Source organism: Terrapene carolina, unplaced genomic scaffold (genome assembly GCF_002925995.2).
Source record: "Terrapene carolina triunguis isolate 2854851 unplaced genomic scaffold, T_m_triunguis-2.0 Scaffold211, whole genome shotgun sequence".
Lineage (NCBI taxonomy): Eukaryota > Metazoa > Chordata > Testudines > Emydidae > Terrapene > Terrapene triunguis.
Window position 1 is genome coordinate 38,998,324 of NW_020664562.1, and position 16,939 is coordinate 39,015,262.

Genomic DNA, 16,939 nt, shown 5'->3' on the forward strand with positions numbered 1-16,939 from the left:
CAATAAAATCCTAGAAGCATTAATCACTTGAACAGGAACTCAGCTAAAGGTGAACAGTGTAAACTTAGGCAGTGTTGTCTTCCTGCATCTGCTGACAGTCTGTAACAATAACTGAGAAGTATAGACTGGCTCAGTTCATCTCAGTAGGGTATTAAATCTGAAGCCTAATATTAACAGAATACATGTCAAAATTAGCTTTCGCTGTTAAACATTGTAATAGATTTTCTGTAAATGTGATTATCCAGTATTGCTTGATGCAGTTCTGACTATTCATAGGGAAGTAAGTGAGGTAGCTACTACTAGGAACAAGAAGTCACATCTGCCCAGTCCATAAGGGAGAGGTAGAGAGATACAGTCTCTGCCATGTGCAAGAAGCATCAACTCTCCTATAGCCAGCTGTCCAAAACTCCAGTTCTCTCCCCCCACCACCATCAACTTCTACATTGCAGTTCTACATTTTTCAGTACAAAGTTCTGTGACCCAGAGTGTTGGGACAGCATAAATAATGCAAGGACTACTATGCCCATTAGTCATTTTAATATTCATTTCAGCAAAAACCTACAGTTCCGCTTGTGGCTGATGAAACAGGACTTTGGCCTACAGAATACTCTGAACATTCTAGAGAAGAAAATGCAGTTTAACCAGATTTTAATTTAAAAATTGACAATTATCTACAGAGATGTGTAGTTTGTAAGTTTTATTACCCATATGAAAAAAGATATGTAGGAAAAACAATAGCAGCAACCACAGCACCCTGAAACTCTTGTTAGAATAAAAATGGACTTCAGCTGGTAAAGGGGTTATTGCCAGAGTAAGATGGTCATGTTACCATGAGCTATGATAGTGCGTCATGGATATCAGTGCAGTGGCCTTGATGATTTTAAGCACATCATATGAAAGCATCATGGCAGTGAAATAGTGTGCAAGGCAGTTTAATTTATGTAATCAAAAGAGGCCAGCAAGAGGTACCACTTAGAAGCAACAGCCAAGAGTTATTGTTTAACCCATATTTGTATCTCTTCCAAATTTCATGCTGGGAAATGTATGACTTGACAGTAGCAAATTATATTTGTGGCTTTGCTAAATTAAACTGGCACTGCTAGTTAAGGGTCAAGACTTCCTGTATTTAATCATTTACAGTTTACAAATAGCCTTTTCATATTGGAAAACCATATCAGAAGTATTAACGTTCTTGAGAATATAACAAGTTGAGTTAAATTTCAAACACTGTTTGGTAATAGCTACTCTTCCTCCTTAAAATAAAAATCATTCTTTGTGTTTAAATGTAAAAATTTGTTTCCTAGTTTTCATTAGATCATGGGAAATATACTAAATAAGACAGTGATTTAAAGCTGCCTATTGTAACTGATATTTTCACTGAAAATATTCTCTTTCCAGTTTAGTCTTGAGTTTTCACAGGTTAGAATTTAACTAATTGATTTTCTTCTGATTTCTACCATTTCTTGAGTCCCACAGTACAATAGCATTAAAATACATCAAGAAAAATAAGAAGTGTAAGCAGGAAACAACAGACACAGATACAGGAAATAAATCTGGTAGCTTCTGTGGAGGAGTCAGTGTGGCACTCATTAAAGTGAGGATGCCCATCAGAGTTACTGAGACAATAAACTGTAAGATAAAGAATGATACATTAGTTACCATTGATTTACAGTGTCAAATGAATAAGTTACTTTCATTGCTTAGGTGCTTTGAGTTCTTCATCCTCTATATAGATGACCTCTTCGAAAATACAGTGTGCATCTATACCAGTGGTTCCCAAACTTTAACAACCTGTGAACCCCTTTCACTAAAATGTCAAGTCTCACGAACCCCCTCCTAAAAATGAATATTTCTAGGGATTTTCTCCTTTACCTGAGTATAAATTATAAAAGCAGTGATCTTGGAAATATAAAATTTGTTTTTGACATGCTTATTACACACTATTATTATTTATCATTACAGTATTTTTATTACATTATGAAAACGGCAACACTCTTCCAAGATCTCACTTTGGTAGCTTGTATCACTTTGAATAAGCCTGTTATAAGACAAGGCTCCTATGTTTCATCAAGGAGTATCAGATATGAAACAGCAGGAAGGGATTTAAGAAGCCAACTCAGAGTTCCTCATACACAAGCATTCAGGTCTTGAGCAGCCCAGGCAAACAACACACATTACAACAAAGCTTAAACTTCTTCTTCATAATTTTAAAAACAATACTAGCTGCCTATTTCATTTTTAAAAAACAGCAAAAAATATTCACCTCCCTTTCCATTTCTTATAAGGAGTCTTGAAGTGTGATGGGGCTCCGTGCTTCTGGCCCCGTGCTGCCCGGGGTCCCTAGGGACAGCTCTGTCCGCCATTAGGGAATTTTTTCCTGAGAACCCCCTGTAACATTTTGTGAACCCCCAGGGGTTCATGAACCCCAGTTTGGGAACCACTGATCTATACTAACATTTTGTGTGCCATTCTCTAAGCTGATATAAATACAGTCAAGCTAATCACCTCAAAAAAAAAACCACCCGGAGATTAGACAGTTTCCTACTATATATTCAATACATTAAGGAGTATTTTGGAACGGGATCTTCTGACATGTTGCTGCAAAGTAAGGGTGATCTCATTACTATTAAGCACTGGTAGTGTATGCAACTGTATAAGGGAAGTGTGAAGACAGTCCCAGCCCCCAAGGCTTGAAACTAAAAGGTCCAACAATACTCTCATTAAAAGAGGAGAGGAAGGCTCTAGCTGGGATTTCTCTCTCTCCCCTTTCTTCCTAACTTACTCATTCTGGGCTTTTAGGAGGGATTTGAATGAGGAGATTTGGGGGGAGGAGGGATTGGGAAAGTATTACATATATGGAGACAGCTTAGAAGAAGACAGATGGGTCTCTTGTGTGTTTTCAACACATGACGTTGTTCACATGAAACTTCTATTAAGAACAAATGTGCAAACGAGTATATTCCGTAAACAGTATATAAATCCTATAGCCACAAAAATGTACATAATTGTGGGCATAAAGCTGGTTTATCATGATTTTTAAAAACAACATATTATGAACAGTTAAAAGTTTCTTACCAGACTCTTAATAATCTTTGGGAATGCCTTAAATGAAGGAATGTATCCCCTAATAGACAGGGAGAGTGACTTCAGCTGCAGGTCCTCTTCTGAAGTCTTTTCAAATATTGAAAAAGAAGTCGCACATACTGTCAGAAACGCTAGTGTTGTCACCACATAGGCAAGAAGCAGGCCATCCTTCAACAGAAGAGGCAGCAAGCTGTTAAAACAGAAGGGCATTAGTCTACATTCCAACAAATTTACATTTTAAGTAACACATTAAAAGGTGAGAAAAAAGAATATGCTTAGAAAGATGTACGAGAATCAAAGCAGGAAGCATACTGTATTGAAGTTAATAGTGTCTGACTCACCTGAAGGTTGACACAAGTAAAAACCATGTACACATCAAAGGAATTTCATTTATCATTAAGCAGACTGGTCTACAATGAAAAGAAAAATAGGTGTACAAACACTGTAATGACAACAGCTTTGCTGGTTCTCTGTAAACTTTTGTTATACACAAGTTTTACTTATTCTGGGCCAGAGACTCTATTGTGATCTGACTCCTTTTTTGCCATCTGGAGCCAGACACTAGCTGCAAATGGCAGAACTCCATGCTTGATGTAGCACCTGGCATCTTTGATTCTTGCCGTCAGCCTCTCACTGCCGTAGGGCTTGTGTATATGAACACTCAGTGCACAGCAAGCTGAGGTGTAAATCTACAGTGCCCTCGCATGCCATGCACTAACTGTCCGTATGGATCCTGCTGCTGTGCACTAAAAGTTCCCTAGTGTGCACTGACCTACTGCTGATTCAAACCGCAGTACATGCGTGTGCACTAGAGAACTTTTAGTACGTAGCAGCAGGGTCCACACAGACAGTTAGTGTGCTACACGTTGGAACACGGTAAATTTACACCGCAGCTGCCACGCACTAGGTGTTTGTGTAGACATGCCCTAAAGCAGTGACAGGCTGACCCCAAGAACCAAAGAAGCTGTGACCACACCAAGCAGAGCTCTGGTGCAAGAGATATTCTGCCCCGTGCGATGAATTGCAGCACAATATGCATTCAAAAGGAACAGTTGCAGTTTATAAGCATCCGTGCCTAGTCACATTAGTAAGAATGGTAAAGTTGTGTGTTCTGCCAGGAAGTCAGAAACAATAGTTTAGTGGCCAGTCTAGATAAAATTGTCCCCTGTGGGCTTCTATGTAAGCTTTCTAATGTAAACCTAGGACAGGAATATTAAAGGTGCTACCACACCAGTGTTCAAATTTCTCCCACATGATGGCTATGCTTCATCCAAGGGGAAGAAGATGACCCTTTGCCTTAAGACTTATCTCCCAACAAAGGAAAGAGAAGGGGAATATATACATTAATTTCCAAGACGGGAGGCCCTTTGCCATGTAGTTATTGAGAAATGAGGGAGATTTCACCCTATTTCATTCATCATTATTACTTACCTTATATATGCTTTCTGGATAACTACATGTCTGTGGCTTTTCTTTGGTTTCCATGGCAGTGTCACCCTTCCCACCCCCAGAATCAGTCAACCCTACCATCTGGACAGCCACGCATATTTTGTGCTGACTCTATCAAAAAGGAAATTTCTACTTTCATAGCCCCATATTACTTATCATTCAGAAGTTCTTACAGAATGAAAACTATATGCACAATTTTTTTAAAAAAGTCTCTGTTTTAATAGATACATTATTTCTAAGTGAGGAAGAAGCCTGTGGCATTATGCAAATTGGGGAAAAGGGTATCAAAATATTTTCTATATAAAAAATGACTTACATTGATACTAGAAGAATGGATTTTTCATGTACTTGGAAGGAGAACAGGAAGAATGACAATGCACAACTAACCTAAAAAGATTCAAGTAGAAGAGGTTAATATATATCTGCCCAATGCAAAGTGTAGGTTTCAGTTGGCCTAATTTTATGTAAAGGCTGGCATCAGTATGAAGTGTCCGATGTATCTAATTTGTACTAAATATATTCAACTCCAGAGCAATTTGCATGTTTCAATATAGTTAGAGGGACAACTACGCTGATCTGCACCTGTAACAGGTTGTGGCTGCAAAAAGGAGCCTTTTGAAAGTTTGACCCAGAGTATTCAGAACATGTCTCATGTAATAAGGCCCCTATCTTGCAAACACTTACGCATGTGCTTAACTATCGTCACATGAGTAATCCCATCAAAGTAAACTGAATCACTCACATATATAAGTGATTGCAGAATTGGGGCCCTACTATATAAAGTCAGAACTATGCAACTACCATACCTGATGTAGGTTGTATTATGCTGGGTTAACTGTGCTCATGAACAACCCGGGCCTCAGAAGTAACAACAAAAGGTCTCATTCTTTTTACTGAACTAAAAATATATTGAGCAAGAATTAAACTACAAGACAATTCTCGGGAAGGATTAATCCTAGTTATAGGCATCACTATTATAAACTCAAATAATACTTAGAAATTATTGTATATTTTAAACCATATAAATCAATTACTGTTTAAATTTTAGTGATATCTGTCTTGGTATAAAAGTGCTTTTAGTTTAAAAGGAATATTTTACATTCATGTCGTGTAAATATGGCCTACATTTATGTTCGATGATATTAGACTACAGAGAGAAAAGCAAACATTTGTTAAAAACAAAAAAAGGATCATTCCTTTTCAAACCACTAATGAGCCTGCAATGACTATTGTGGGAATTTTTATTGAATTTGGCAGCCAGTGCATTAAAAAAAACTATCACTCTGGAAACAAAACGAAAGAGAAAGGAAATCTCAAACCCATACAAAGCTTTATCGTGTGGAGAATCTTCAAACGGCTTTTCAGAGGAAAATAATAAAAATACAGAATTAAGATAAAGAAAACCGAGGATAAGAGAAAAAGAAGTATAGACAAGGGGAAAACCTGAGATTTAAAAGACATTAGTTAGTTCCTCCGATACAACTTTGATACTCAGTTCTATTGGTGATATGCTTTTTAAACAAACAGTCTCTTCAGCAGATACCAAATGACATTTAACAACATACATAACTCTGCACAGTGGGACAATTTTAAGGAGAACTGTTGGCCATGCTCCAACACTCAGTGATAGATTTTAAATAAGAAACAATAAAAAAAAAATACACTTACCAGAGCAAATTTAAATCGTCGGAGTGATGGCTGGAGGGTTAGTTTTATACAAGCCGGCAGTAGGGTCAGAAATGTAAAAGCAAAGCTAAAAGATTATTTAAAAAAAAAAATTAAGTTTATCCTTTAATATATAAATATCCACTTTCATGTTTTCAGATAATATTTTCAAAAGCAACTAGGTGACTTAGGGACCCATGTCCCATTTTCAAAAGCACAAATCACCTAGGAGCCTAAGTCAGTGTGGTGTGTGCTCCTAATTGACTTAGGTGCTTTTGAAAATTTTATTCTTCAGTAACTTTTTATCCATCTTCCATACTGAAAGAGCCTCATCTTGAACTATTTGCTTATTTGAAATATTTTGGATTATGCAAACTTTAAACATTTAGAAGAAATAATGGAAAAAGTCAAATGCATGTGTTTGTTATTTTTATCTAGCTTTCCAATTTTAACTAATTATTCAGCTCAAATTATACAAACACACAGAAAAAAGTTTCATAACATTCTAAACACACACAAACCTGGGGGAAATCTTTAATTTTATTTGTATTATTTGGAACTAAAAATACACTATGAACAAAAGTCTTTTTAAGAACTCTGAAAATTTTCTCTCTCGGTTCTTCCCAAAAATTAATGGATGTGGTTTTCAAGAGCATCTTTGTGACTTAGGAACACAAGTCCCTTTGACTTTCAATAGGATTTGTGCTCTTAAATCACTTAGGTGCTTCTGAAAATCCCCCATGATATGACTAAAAGTGAAAGTTACCTATAAGTCGTCAGTTCTCTTACCTGAGTTTAAGCTGGGTTTGAGGTGACATCACATTCTTTATCTTTATAAGGACACTTAGACTACACCAGATATTGGCTACTTTATCCTGAAAAGATATTTAATGAGTTGTATCTATGTTAGTTTGCTGTTCAAATAATATGAGGATTATTTAATATTTCATTGAAAACACATTTTGATACACAAATGTCATATGCTATAATGAAAGGCAATATCGGGTCAGTGTGACCTTGGCTCAAACAGAGAAAATTAAAATGTGAAAGAAATTGAATTAAAACGTATTAAAATAACTGAGAAATACTTTCTCGAACACAAGAGACCATCAGTCTTAAGTCAAGACCACACACTTTGTGAAAATAAAGCTCTGAAAACATTCATCTCTAGGAAAATTTACATCAAAATGATAGCACCTGTGAAACTTTTTTCAAATGTGAAGACTGTCAATTAGGGCTGTCGATTAATCGCAGTTAACTCATTTCAAAAAAATTAATTGTGATAAAAAAATCAATCGTGATTAATCACAGTTTTAATTGCACTGTTAAACAATAGAATACCAGTTGAAATTTATTAAATATTTTGTATGTTTTTCTGCATTTTCATATATATATTGTATTCTGTGTTGTAATTGAAATCAAAGTGTATATTATTTTTTATTACAAATATCTGCACTGTAAAAATGATAAAAGAAATGTATGAGGTGAATTGAAAAATACTAAGTACTATAGTGGAATCTCTTTGTCGTGAAAGTGCAATTTACAAATGTAGATTTTTTTTTGTTACATAACTGCACTCAAAAACAAAACAGTGTAAAACTTCAGAGCCTACAAGTCCACTCAGTCCTACTTCTTGTTCAGCCAATCGCTAAGACAAACAAGTTTGTTTACATTTATAGGAGATAATGCTGCCCTCTTATTTACAATGTCACCAGAAAGTGAGAACAGGCATTTGCATGGCACTTTTGTAGCCAGCATTGCAAGGTATGTACGTGCCAGATATGCTAAACATTCATATGCCCCTTCATGCTTCGGCCATCATTCCAGAGGACATGCTTCCATGCTGATGACACTCGTTAAAAAAATAATGCGTTAATTAAATTTGTGGCTTAACTCTTGGGGGAGAATTGTATGTCCCCTGCTCTGTGTTTTACCTGCATTCTGCCATATATTTCATGTTACAGCAGTCTTGGATGATGACCCAGCACATGTTGTTCATTTTAAGAACACTTTCACGGCAGATTTGACAAAACGCAGAGAAGGTACCAATATGAGATTTCTGAAGATAGCTACAGCACTCGACCCAAGGTTTAAGAATTTGAAGTGCTTTCCAAAATCTGAGAGGGACGAGGTGTGGAGCATGCTTTTAGACGTCTTAGAAGAGCAACACTCCAATGCGGAAACTACAGAACCCGAACCACCAAGAAAGAAAATTAACCTTGTGCTGGTGGCATCTGACTCAGATAATGAAAATGAAAATGTGTCGGTCTGCACTGCTTTGGATCATTATCGAGCAGAACCCGTCATCAGCATAAACGCATGTCCCCTGGAATGGTGGTTGAAGCATGAAGGGACATATGAATCTTCAGTGCATCTGGCACGTAAATATCTTGCGATTCCAGCTACAACAGTGCCATGAGAACGCCTGTTCTCACTGTCAGGTGACATTGTAAACAAGAACCAGGCAGTATTATCTCCTGCAAATGTAAACAAACTTGTTTGTCTGAGCGATTGGCTTAACAAGAAGTAGGACTGAGTGGACTTGCAGGCTCTAAAATTTTACATTGTTTTAATTTTGAATGCAGTTTTTTTTGTACATAATTCTCCATTTGTAACTTCAACTTTAATGATAAAGGGATTACACTACAGTACTTGTCTGAGGTGAATTGAAAAATACTATTTCTGTTGTTTTTTTTTACAGTGCAAATACTTATCAAAAATAAATATGAAGTGAGCACTGTACACTTCGTATTCTGTGTTGTAATTGAAATCAATATATTTGAAAATGTAGAAAACCTCCAAAAATATTTAAATAAATGGTATTCTATTATTGTTTAACGGTGCGATTAATCACGATTAATTTTTTTTAATCGCTTGACAGACCTAGAGTCAACATATTCTCACATTTATTACACATCTGAATGTATTTAGCTCTGCTTACTAGCAATGACAGAGTTAACCACTAATAAATCAAGAAGTCTAAAGACATTAGCAGTTGTGCTAGGATCACTTTCAGAATTACATTTGTAACCACAGCGATCATGCCCATGAAACTCATCCCTAAACAGCTGCTAGAATCACAGCTGTGTAGACATAACAACAAGAAAGCTACTAGCACCAACTACTAAGCCATCTTCCTTGTATGCTTACTAGCAATACAGAATACGCTCTTCAAATTTGCTGAGGACTACAAGTGAACAGAGGGTTTCGCAGCACCAGCGAACATATAAGATGCCTACTTCATAGCCAGTAAGATTTTACAACCATCAGCATTTGTTGCTGTTTCTGTAAATGGGAATCAATTCAAAGAACCTGTTACAGGCAACAGAGTATAAACTTACTGTGCATTGCTTACATAGACAATTTCTCAGTTTATCCAGATTAGTATCCAAGTAAGTCACTCCCCTATTCAGTCTGAAAATATTTGATCTAATATTAGACTAAAATCCTTGGGCTCTTTTGGATTCATTGTTTGTTGACATTTACAGCTTTTATTTTTAAACTTAGCAAAGGGTAAAAAATGCAAAGTGACAAAAGGTATTTTGGTTTGTAAATATCTTTATCTCCCAAGCTTCAATTATTTTTTAACAAGCTGCTGGAGAATATGTTCTGAAAATATTCCTATGGCTGCATCTAAATTAAATGCCACCCTCAGTGTATCCATAATGTTAGTTTTTCAGGGCAAAGATATTGCAGGTTGTGGTATCATTTGTATCTACTGAAGAACTTCTAACAGAAGCCACATTTATAAGGCAAACCATTTACACTAACAACAGTCACTTAGGCCCAGATTCAGCAAAGCACTTAAGCACTCAGCAAAGCACTTAAGTCCCACTGAAGCATTACTGAATCAAGCCCTTAGTTTCTACTGTGGGGAAGTCTGTGGTATAGAACTTGCTCTTAAACTTGAGTCAATCTTGCCAGGAGCTAAGCACTCTGACCCCAATCTATCAAAGCACTGAAGTGCCTTTTTAAGCATATAAGTAGTAGACCCACTGGCATCTATGAGGCTACTTGTGTGCTTAGATTTAAGTATGTGTTTAACTGCTTTGCTGGATTGGGGCGACAGTGCTCAGCATCTTGCAGGATCAAGCCTCAAGAACATTCTGCTGAATCAAACTACTACTTAGGAATAGTAAAAGCACAACTGGTCTAAATAAACTTTTGTAGAAAGTGGTTACTTAGGCTAGGTCTACACTACAGCGGGGTTCCGACCTAAGATACGCAACTTCAGCTACGTGAATACCGTAGCTGAAGTTGCGTATTTTAGGTCGGCTTACCTGGCGGTGAGGACGGGGGAAAGCCGACCGCTGCCGCCAACTCCGCTGCCGCCTCTTGTCGAGGTGGATTTCCGGAGTCGACGGCAGAGCGATCAGGGATCGATTTTACCGCGTCCTCACGAGACGCGGTAAGTCGATCCCCGATAAACCGATTGCTACCCGCCGGATCGGCGGGTAGTGAAGACGTAGCCTGAGAATATCAGCTAGGACACAAAGCAGGCTTTAATTTACACCTGAAACACTACAACCATTACTAGTTGTATAAATAATTCCTTTCAATAAAGCTGAGTATTATGCTAACCAAAGGGGAGATTCTGAAGCTGTTAACTTTTACATTGTATCTTCTGACACTGTCAATTACTATGAATCTATGTCAATGGAAAAATGTATGGTTGAAGTATGGGTTTGATGATGGGATAAGTGTTGTCTACTCATATAATATCCTGGAAGATGCCAGCTGAGCTAGGGGTTAAATACTGGATTAAATAACTGGCAAGAAATGACTGCCAACGAAGGCAGCTCAGATTACTAGTTCTGTGGTGTGTCTTCCACATGAAATCCCTAAAGGTCATGATGAAGGTTTCTCAAGGGATCTAAGAATACAGAACATTTACACAAACAAAACAACCCGCATACCTCAAACAAGCCTCGATCAATGGGAAAGAGTCTTCTGAGTACTTGCAGGATTTGTTCCACTTCTGTGCAGAATGGGAGCCAGCAAATCGCAAAAGAAGCAACCACCGTAAATGCTATTTTAATTAACAACACTAACCTGTAATAAATGGAGGAGTTTAAGTCAAGATATTAAGAGGCAAAAACTCAGTATATATATAAAAAAATCAGGCACTTGTGGCTTAAAACGCAGAGTGTATTTACAGTATACAACTGAATGTGCATAAGCTCACCAAACATGACAAATTTGAGCAGAGCTACCAGTACTAGAGAAAAGGTATGTCATCATCTCTAGAGCAGTCATAAGAAATCCACTAGGACTGCGTCACATCTACTGGCATTTGTCTCATTAATCTGGAGGTCTACTTTTGGCCAATATTTAATTTTGATTCCAGCATGATGAAGGTGTGCAAAAAAAGGATGGTTTATGACAGCTGAGCAAATAAGAGTTTTTTCGGTTCATTGGCAATTCCAAAATATTGGAACTCACACATTTTCAGGTAAAACCAAAAATGAAATATTTCAAAATTTTTGGCAACTTAGTTTTAACATTCACTTTGGGTTGAACAGAATATTTCCTTCATCCAAAAATGAAACTGTTTCTATTTTGAGCATTTATCATTTTTGATTTTTTTTTTTTAATAAAATTAAAGGAAATTTCTAAACAAAAAGTTGTTTTGAACCAAAAAATTTAAATGTTACATTTTGAAAATATCAAAATAAAATTTTTGCCTTTCAGTATTTTTAAAGGTTTTGCTCCCTCTCCCCCTCTTCCTTTCCCTCTCCCCCCGCCCCCCCCATCAACAATTTGGGAAAACAGACAAATTCATGAAACGTTTCAGTGTCACCACATCGGTATTTTTTGCTGAAAACACATTTGGCCTAAAATTTTCACCCAGCTCTAAGTTTAATATATTTTGCTATACTTTCTAAACCCTTAAAACTATTTAGATATTTAGTGTATCGTTTAATGGTTAGAAAGAGATTTGTTCTCTAAGAACAGAGAAAATTATAACATCAGTACCTTCCCTTGGAGCTTAATAGAGAAACAATGGAAACGCAAACAGGATGAATCAAATTCCCAAGGCTAGGCTACCTAAGTGCATTCTTGAGCTAGTGTTTGGATACTGAGTTTTAAAGATACTCACCCCTTTCCTGTAAGGCCTTTTTGGAAGCACTTTCCAAGTAGGTAGCAAAAGAATGGCAGTGAATGGTAGAGTTCCATTTGTTTATAATTTATGGCCAAGCAAAATGCCAGTGATCCTAAAAGGTCCCAATCGTAAGAGAGAAAAAGTACACCCCACAAAGCAAACCCCAGGCTCACAGAGTTATATATGTTTTTTATGTTAAGGACAAGATGTGCAAGACAGGGAACATGCTGAGTATTGTGACAAGTTAACAGTGAACTAATGCCACAGGTGATAGGTGTAAAATATATTCAAAACAGACATTTTATAAGTTAGTCTTAATTTTTAAAAATCTAGTGCCAAATATGCAACTATTTTGTTTACACAGAGAAATATTTTAAATTCTATTTAAACAGGTTCGCCAACTGTAACTTTGATTTGGGGGCCTGATCAAAAGTCCATAGAGTCAAAAGGAAAGACTTCTTAAAGAGAGTTTTATGGTTGCACAGATTGTTATTACAATAGTATAGTACAATCAATTAACCAGAGTTAACAAAAAACTATGCTGACATAGTACTCAGTAGGATACAACTAGTGGCAATTCCACATTTTCTTGTGCTTATTTTTTCCAGGGTTATGGGTAAAATTTTCAAAAGCCCTAAATCTTTTTTGCCATACAGCTTTGTATGGAATATTTAAACATGCTCATACTTAGACTGTACTCTCTTCAGGGCAGGGACTGTCTTCTTGTTATGTGTCTATACAACGCCTGGCACAAAGGGGCCCCAATCCATGATTCGGGCCCTTAGACACTATTGCAAAACAAATAATAATAATAGTTACAACCAAAAAAAAAAATCTGTTATTTACTTTTGATACTTGAGGCCTGATCCAAAACCCGGTGAAGTCAATGAAGAGACTCTCATTGATTTAGACAAGCTATGGTTCAGGCCCTAAATGCATCAAAAGCAGCAGTTAAAGTGTAATGAAAGAAACTGAATTAGAGAGATGCCACTGATATCCTAAGAAATACTGAAACAATGTATGTCTCTCTCCCTACTCTGTCTTGGCCAGTACAGATAGCTACATGACAACACATTTGGGTTTTATAAATCATTTCTCAACCTGCTATTTATTCCCTAATCAAAAACCATAATCATACTGTCACTGTCACAGCAACTAACCATGATGCCAAAAGGCCATGATCCTACAAAGACTTACATAAGCAGTTAACTTTCTGCATTCTAAGTACCTCCAATGACTTCAATTGAACTAGTCACAATGTATAAAGTTATGCACATGCATAAGTCTTTGCAGAATCAGTGCCAAAGCTATGATTTCAGGATAAACTGAAGCAGCAAAATATACTGAAAATCTTTTATGAAAGTAGAGTCTGTTTCTTAAAAGTTTCGTTTCTGCTGCTGCCTCTCACCTGACAGCCGCATTTTCTAGAGCAATGGTCCCCAAACTTTTTACATTGCATCCCCCCCTTACCCGTAATGTAATCTGTCCACACCCCTCCCCTGGGAGCCGCAGTCAGGAGCCAGGGCTGGGAGCCAGGCTGCTATTGGGTGCCAGGGGACTGAGTTCAGGGCCGGAGCTACATCCGTGGCTGCAGTTGGGAGCAGGGCTGGGCCCTGGGAGCAGCGAGCTGGGCCGCGGTTGGGGGCCGGGGCCAGGCCCAGGCATTGAGGCTGTGAACATGGCTGGGGGCGGGGCCAGGGCAGAGCTGGGAGCAGAGTGGAGCTGGGTGGTGCACCCTCCTCGCCCTCCCTGGGGGCTGCCGCAGGTTCCGCTGCACCTTCCTGAACATTCCTCTGTGCCCCCCACATTTTGGGGACCACTGTTCTAGAGGGAACACCACAATTAGTATATTATTAGAGATGGATTAACAAAATTTGATTTTTCATGTGCCTAGTTTTGACCCAACAGCATATTTTAAAGTGTCCACATTTATCACAGCCCCAGGACTTACTCACATCTCCGTTACCTGGCACACCTTCCTACAGCTTGGACTGAACAACTACTGCACTTGCTTATGGATAGGCACAATAGCTAATTTTCTAATACAAGCTGCAACCAAGACCTAAATATTGATATTTATTAATAAACTAATGCTAAAAAAGTACACACACCTGAATGAATACCATTAGGGGTTGGATTTTCAAACCTGCCATAGGAATCTGACATGCCCAATTCTCATTAAAATGAATGGGAATTGGGCTTCCAACTTCCCTTGGTGGCTTTGAAAATCCCAGCCTAGATTGTGGGTATATAAACATTGACTTCTGAAACTTTATACATTTAATATGATACGCAAGCAACCAATGGCTCAATTTACGATACAGAGCAAGGAATATTCCAGGTGGCAAGGAGAACAGGACTTTCCCTGGAAAATCTGGGGATTACTGCACTAGTCTTCGTCAATGTGGCATACAGCTTGAAAAAAAAATACAAGCTTTATTCTAATTACAGACTAGTGTAGTGACATAAAACTCAGGAGGTCAGAAGGTCCAGAATGAATTTCAAAAAACATAATGTAGCCAGGTACACTCCATTACAAGTACATCTGTGCTCCAATGTTACAAGGCGATAAGTTAAGTGTTACAAATTCAGGTCAGCTAAAAGCCAAAAGCCAATATTTACACCCTTTTATGTGTTTCCTGTGAACACTCACAATACTGACTTTTGTTGCCATGAATGTGAAAGCAGAATTTTGAAGTTCTACACGTGTTAGCAGAAAACAAATCTTAAATATAGGTATTCTCAACAGAAGTGCTTGTGAACTCCTTTGATCTGGGGACAGAAACACTAACAAAGAGCTCTAATTATGAATCCTCAATCGATTCAGATTTTTTAAAAGTGTTGAATACATTTTGAAATAGGAACATTTTTGAGTCAATCCGCTACACTGGTTGGATAAGTTATTCTTTGCAAATAACTCGCTCAGCTCTACCTATAACTTACAAATTCACCATTTGTTTCAAAGGTACCTATAAACATGGGAGTCAGTGGCTCAAAGGCTATTAGAGGACACAAGAAGCAGAGTCTACTCTAATTTACTATTGATGTTGTATAGTGAGTCAGGTGTACAGATATATCTCATTGTGAAGCATCATGGCTGCTAGAAATTGGGCAGAAGCATCTGAGACACTCAATAAATGTTAATGATCTCCTCCCATTCTCTGTAGTCAGCTAGTGGTTGCAAAAGCTAGAGACAAAGTCACATTTTATAGAACTGAACAGCATGGCTGTGTCTGACACTCCTCTCCACCTCCCAACAAGAGCTCCGATGGTTCTCTTATCCAGGCAGAAATTACAGGAGTATCCATTTTTTTCACAGCCAGACTGCCACTGACATTTACTCAAACAAGGCAGAGTGGCATAAAGGGGAACTTGGGATGCAAATAAAAGCTATGCCATGTTGGCTTGATTTTCCCCACATCAATCTTTTGCTCCAAGTCCATTTAAGGCTGTTTCCTTTCAAAACTTTTGCTGGCGGGGGGAGGGGGAAGAGAAGAGGGGCCAACCTTCAGCTAATAAATATAACTTCTTCCCCAGTAAAAAAGTGACGTTATTGTAGGAGGGACTGATGTTATTTTATAACTGAAATTATTTCATTTTAAAACAAATGGAAGGATACTGAAAATGTCCATAGTCAATGAGAATGAGACCTGGATAAAGCAATATACAGAGAGCACTGGCAATCTGGGAGAAAGAGAAAGAGAAAAATCTTTAAACACACAAAAACAAGGCACTTTATTTTATAGCAGTTCATTTCGCCCTGGAACCAGAACATGACTGGTTCTCCTTTAACAAGCCCGGCCCGGTCAAACTCCTGTGGATCCGTAGTCATTCATCTGGGGAACACTCTTTTCCTCTACTTATTCCCCCCAGTGATGTGGGAAGGGACGAAGGATCCCTAGTAGGAAAGAGTATTAAAAGGAGCATCAGGGTGTCTTCTGCCAGCCAATTCACAAAGATGACTGCTCAGTTTAACCCTGGGAACTGCTCCATGGCTTGACAGACCACAGATGCTTGAGACCAGTGAGCATTAAAAACCCTGAGCATGGTGTCACTTTCACAATGCATTTCAGTTCTGCTGTCTAAAAAAGAAGTGTGCAAGACCCAAGGCTGTTCCTAGATTCCCCCATGTCACAGCACAAATCTTTTTTTTACTACCCAAGCAATAAATTTGACAAGAAGTGTAATTCAGTAGTTCATGGTTACTAAACTCCAGTGCACCTTGTTATTGTTATTGAAGGGCATTAAAATAATTGCTGTAAAGTAACTTCATGTTTTCTTACTGAAAAGTCTTTAATGAAAGATATACTGATTGGCGTCCATTTTATGTAAACGGAAAGCACTGTGTGGTTTTGTAACATTAATTAACTTTCTTTTCAGCGTTTTAAATTTATATTCCAGTTAATAACATTTTTATTCTCTCTCTCTCACACACACACACACACACACACACACACATACACACACACACGATAGACTTATACTTGCCTTTTTCTTAGTTGATGTTTCTTTTAAATAAAAACAATACAGGATAACTGCAGGTATGTAAACCAGCAAATCAGCAATCAGAACTGAAAAACAGAAAGATTAAATATGCATAAGAATCTCCCCAAACAAGTATAGCTCATCACAATCCAC

The 16,939-nt window shown here is 37.7% G+C and overlaps 1 protein-coding gene across 1 annotated transcript in view; it reads right to left on the reverse strand.

Moving 5' to 3' along the window:
• Positions 1 to 857: 857 nt before the first annotated feature.
• The window catches only part of LOC112115928 (dolichyl pyrophosphate Man9GlcNAc2 alpha-1,3-glucosyltransferase), a 41,481-nt gene continuing 25,399 nt past the window's right edge, over positions 858 to 16,939 (reverse strand). Inside the window, exons 6-15 of the mRNA XM_024213153.2 lie at positions 16,790 to 16,872; positions 15,921 to 15,985; positions 12,299 to 12,484; positions 11,115 to 11,250; positions 6,988 to 7,073; positions 6,202 to 6,286; positions 4,850 to 4,920; positions 3,426 to 3,494; positions 3,076 to 3,274; positions 858 to 1,629 (exon numbers count right to left, since the gene is read on the reverse strand). Coding sequence (XP_024068921.1) covers positions 1,432 to 1,629; positions 3,076 to 3,274; positions 3,426 to 3,494; positions 4,850 to 4,920; positions 6,202 to 6,286; positions 6,988 to 7,073; positions 11,115 to 11,250; positions 12,299 to 12,484; positions 15,921 to 15,985; positions 16,790 to 16,872 — 1,178 coding nt within the window. The 3' untranslated portion in view covers positions 858 to 1,431. The remainder of the gene's footprint in view (positions 1,630 to 3,075; positions 3,275 to 3,425; positions 3,495 to 4,849; positions 4,921 to 6,201; positions 6,287 to 6,987; positions 7,074 to 11,114; positions 11,251 to 12,298; positions 12,485 to 15,920; positions 15,986 to 16,789; positions 16,873 to 16,939) is intronic.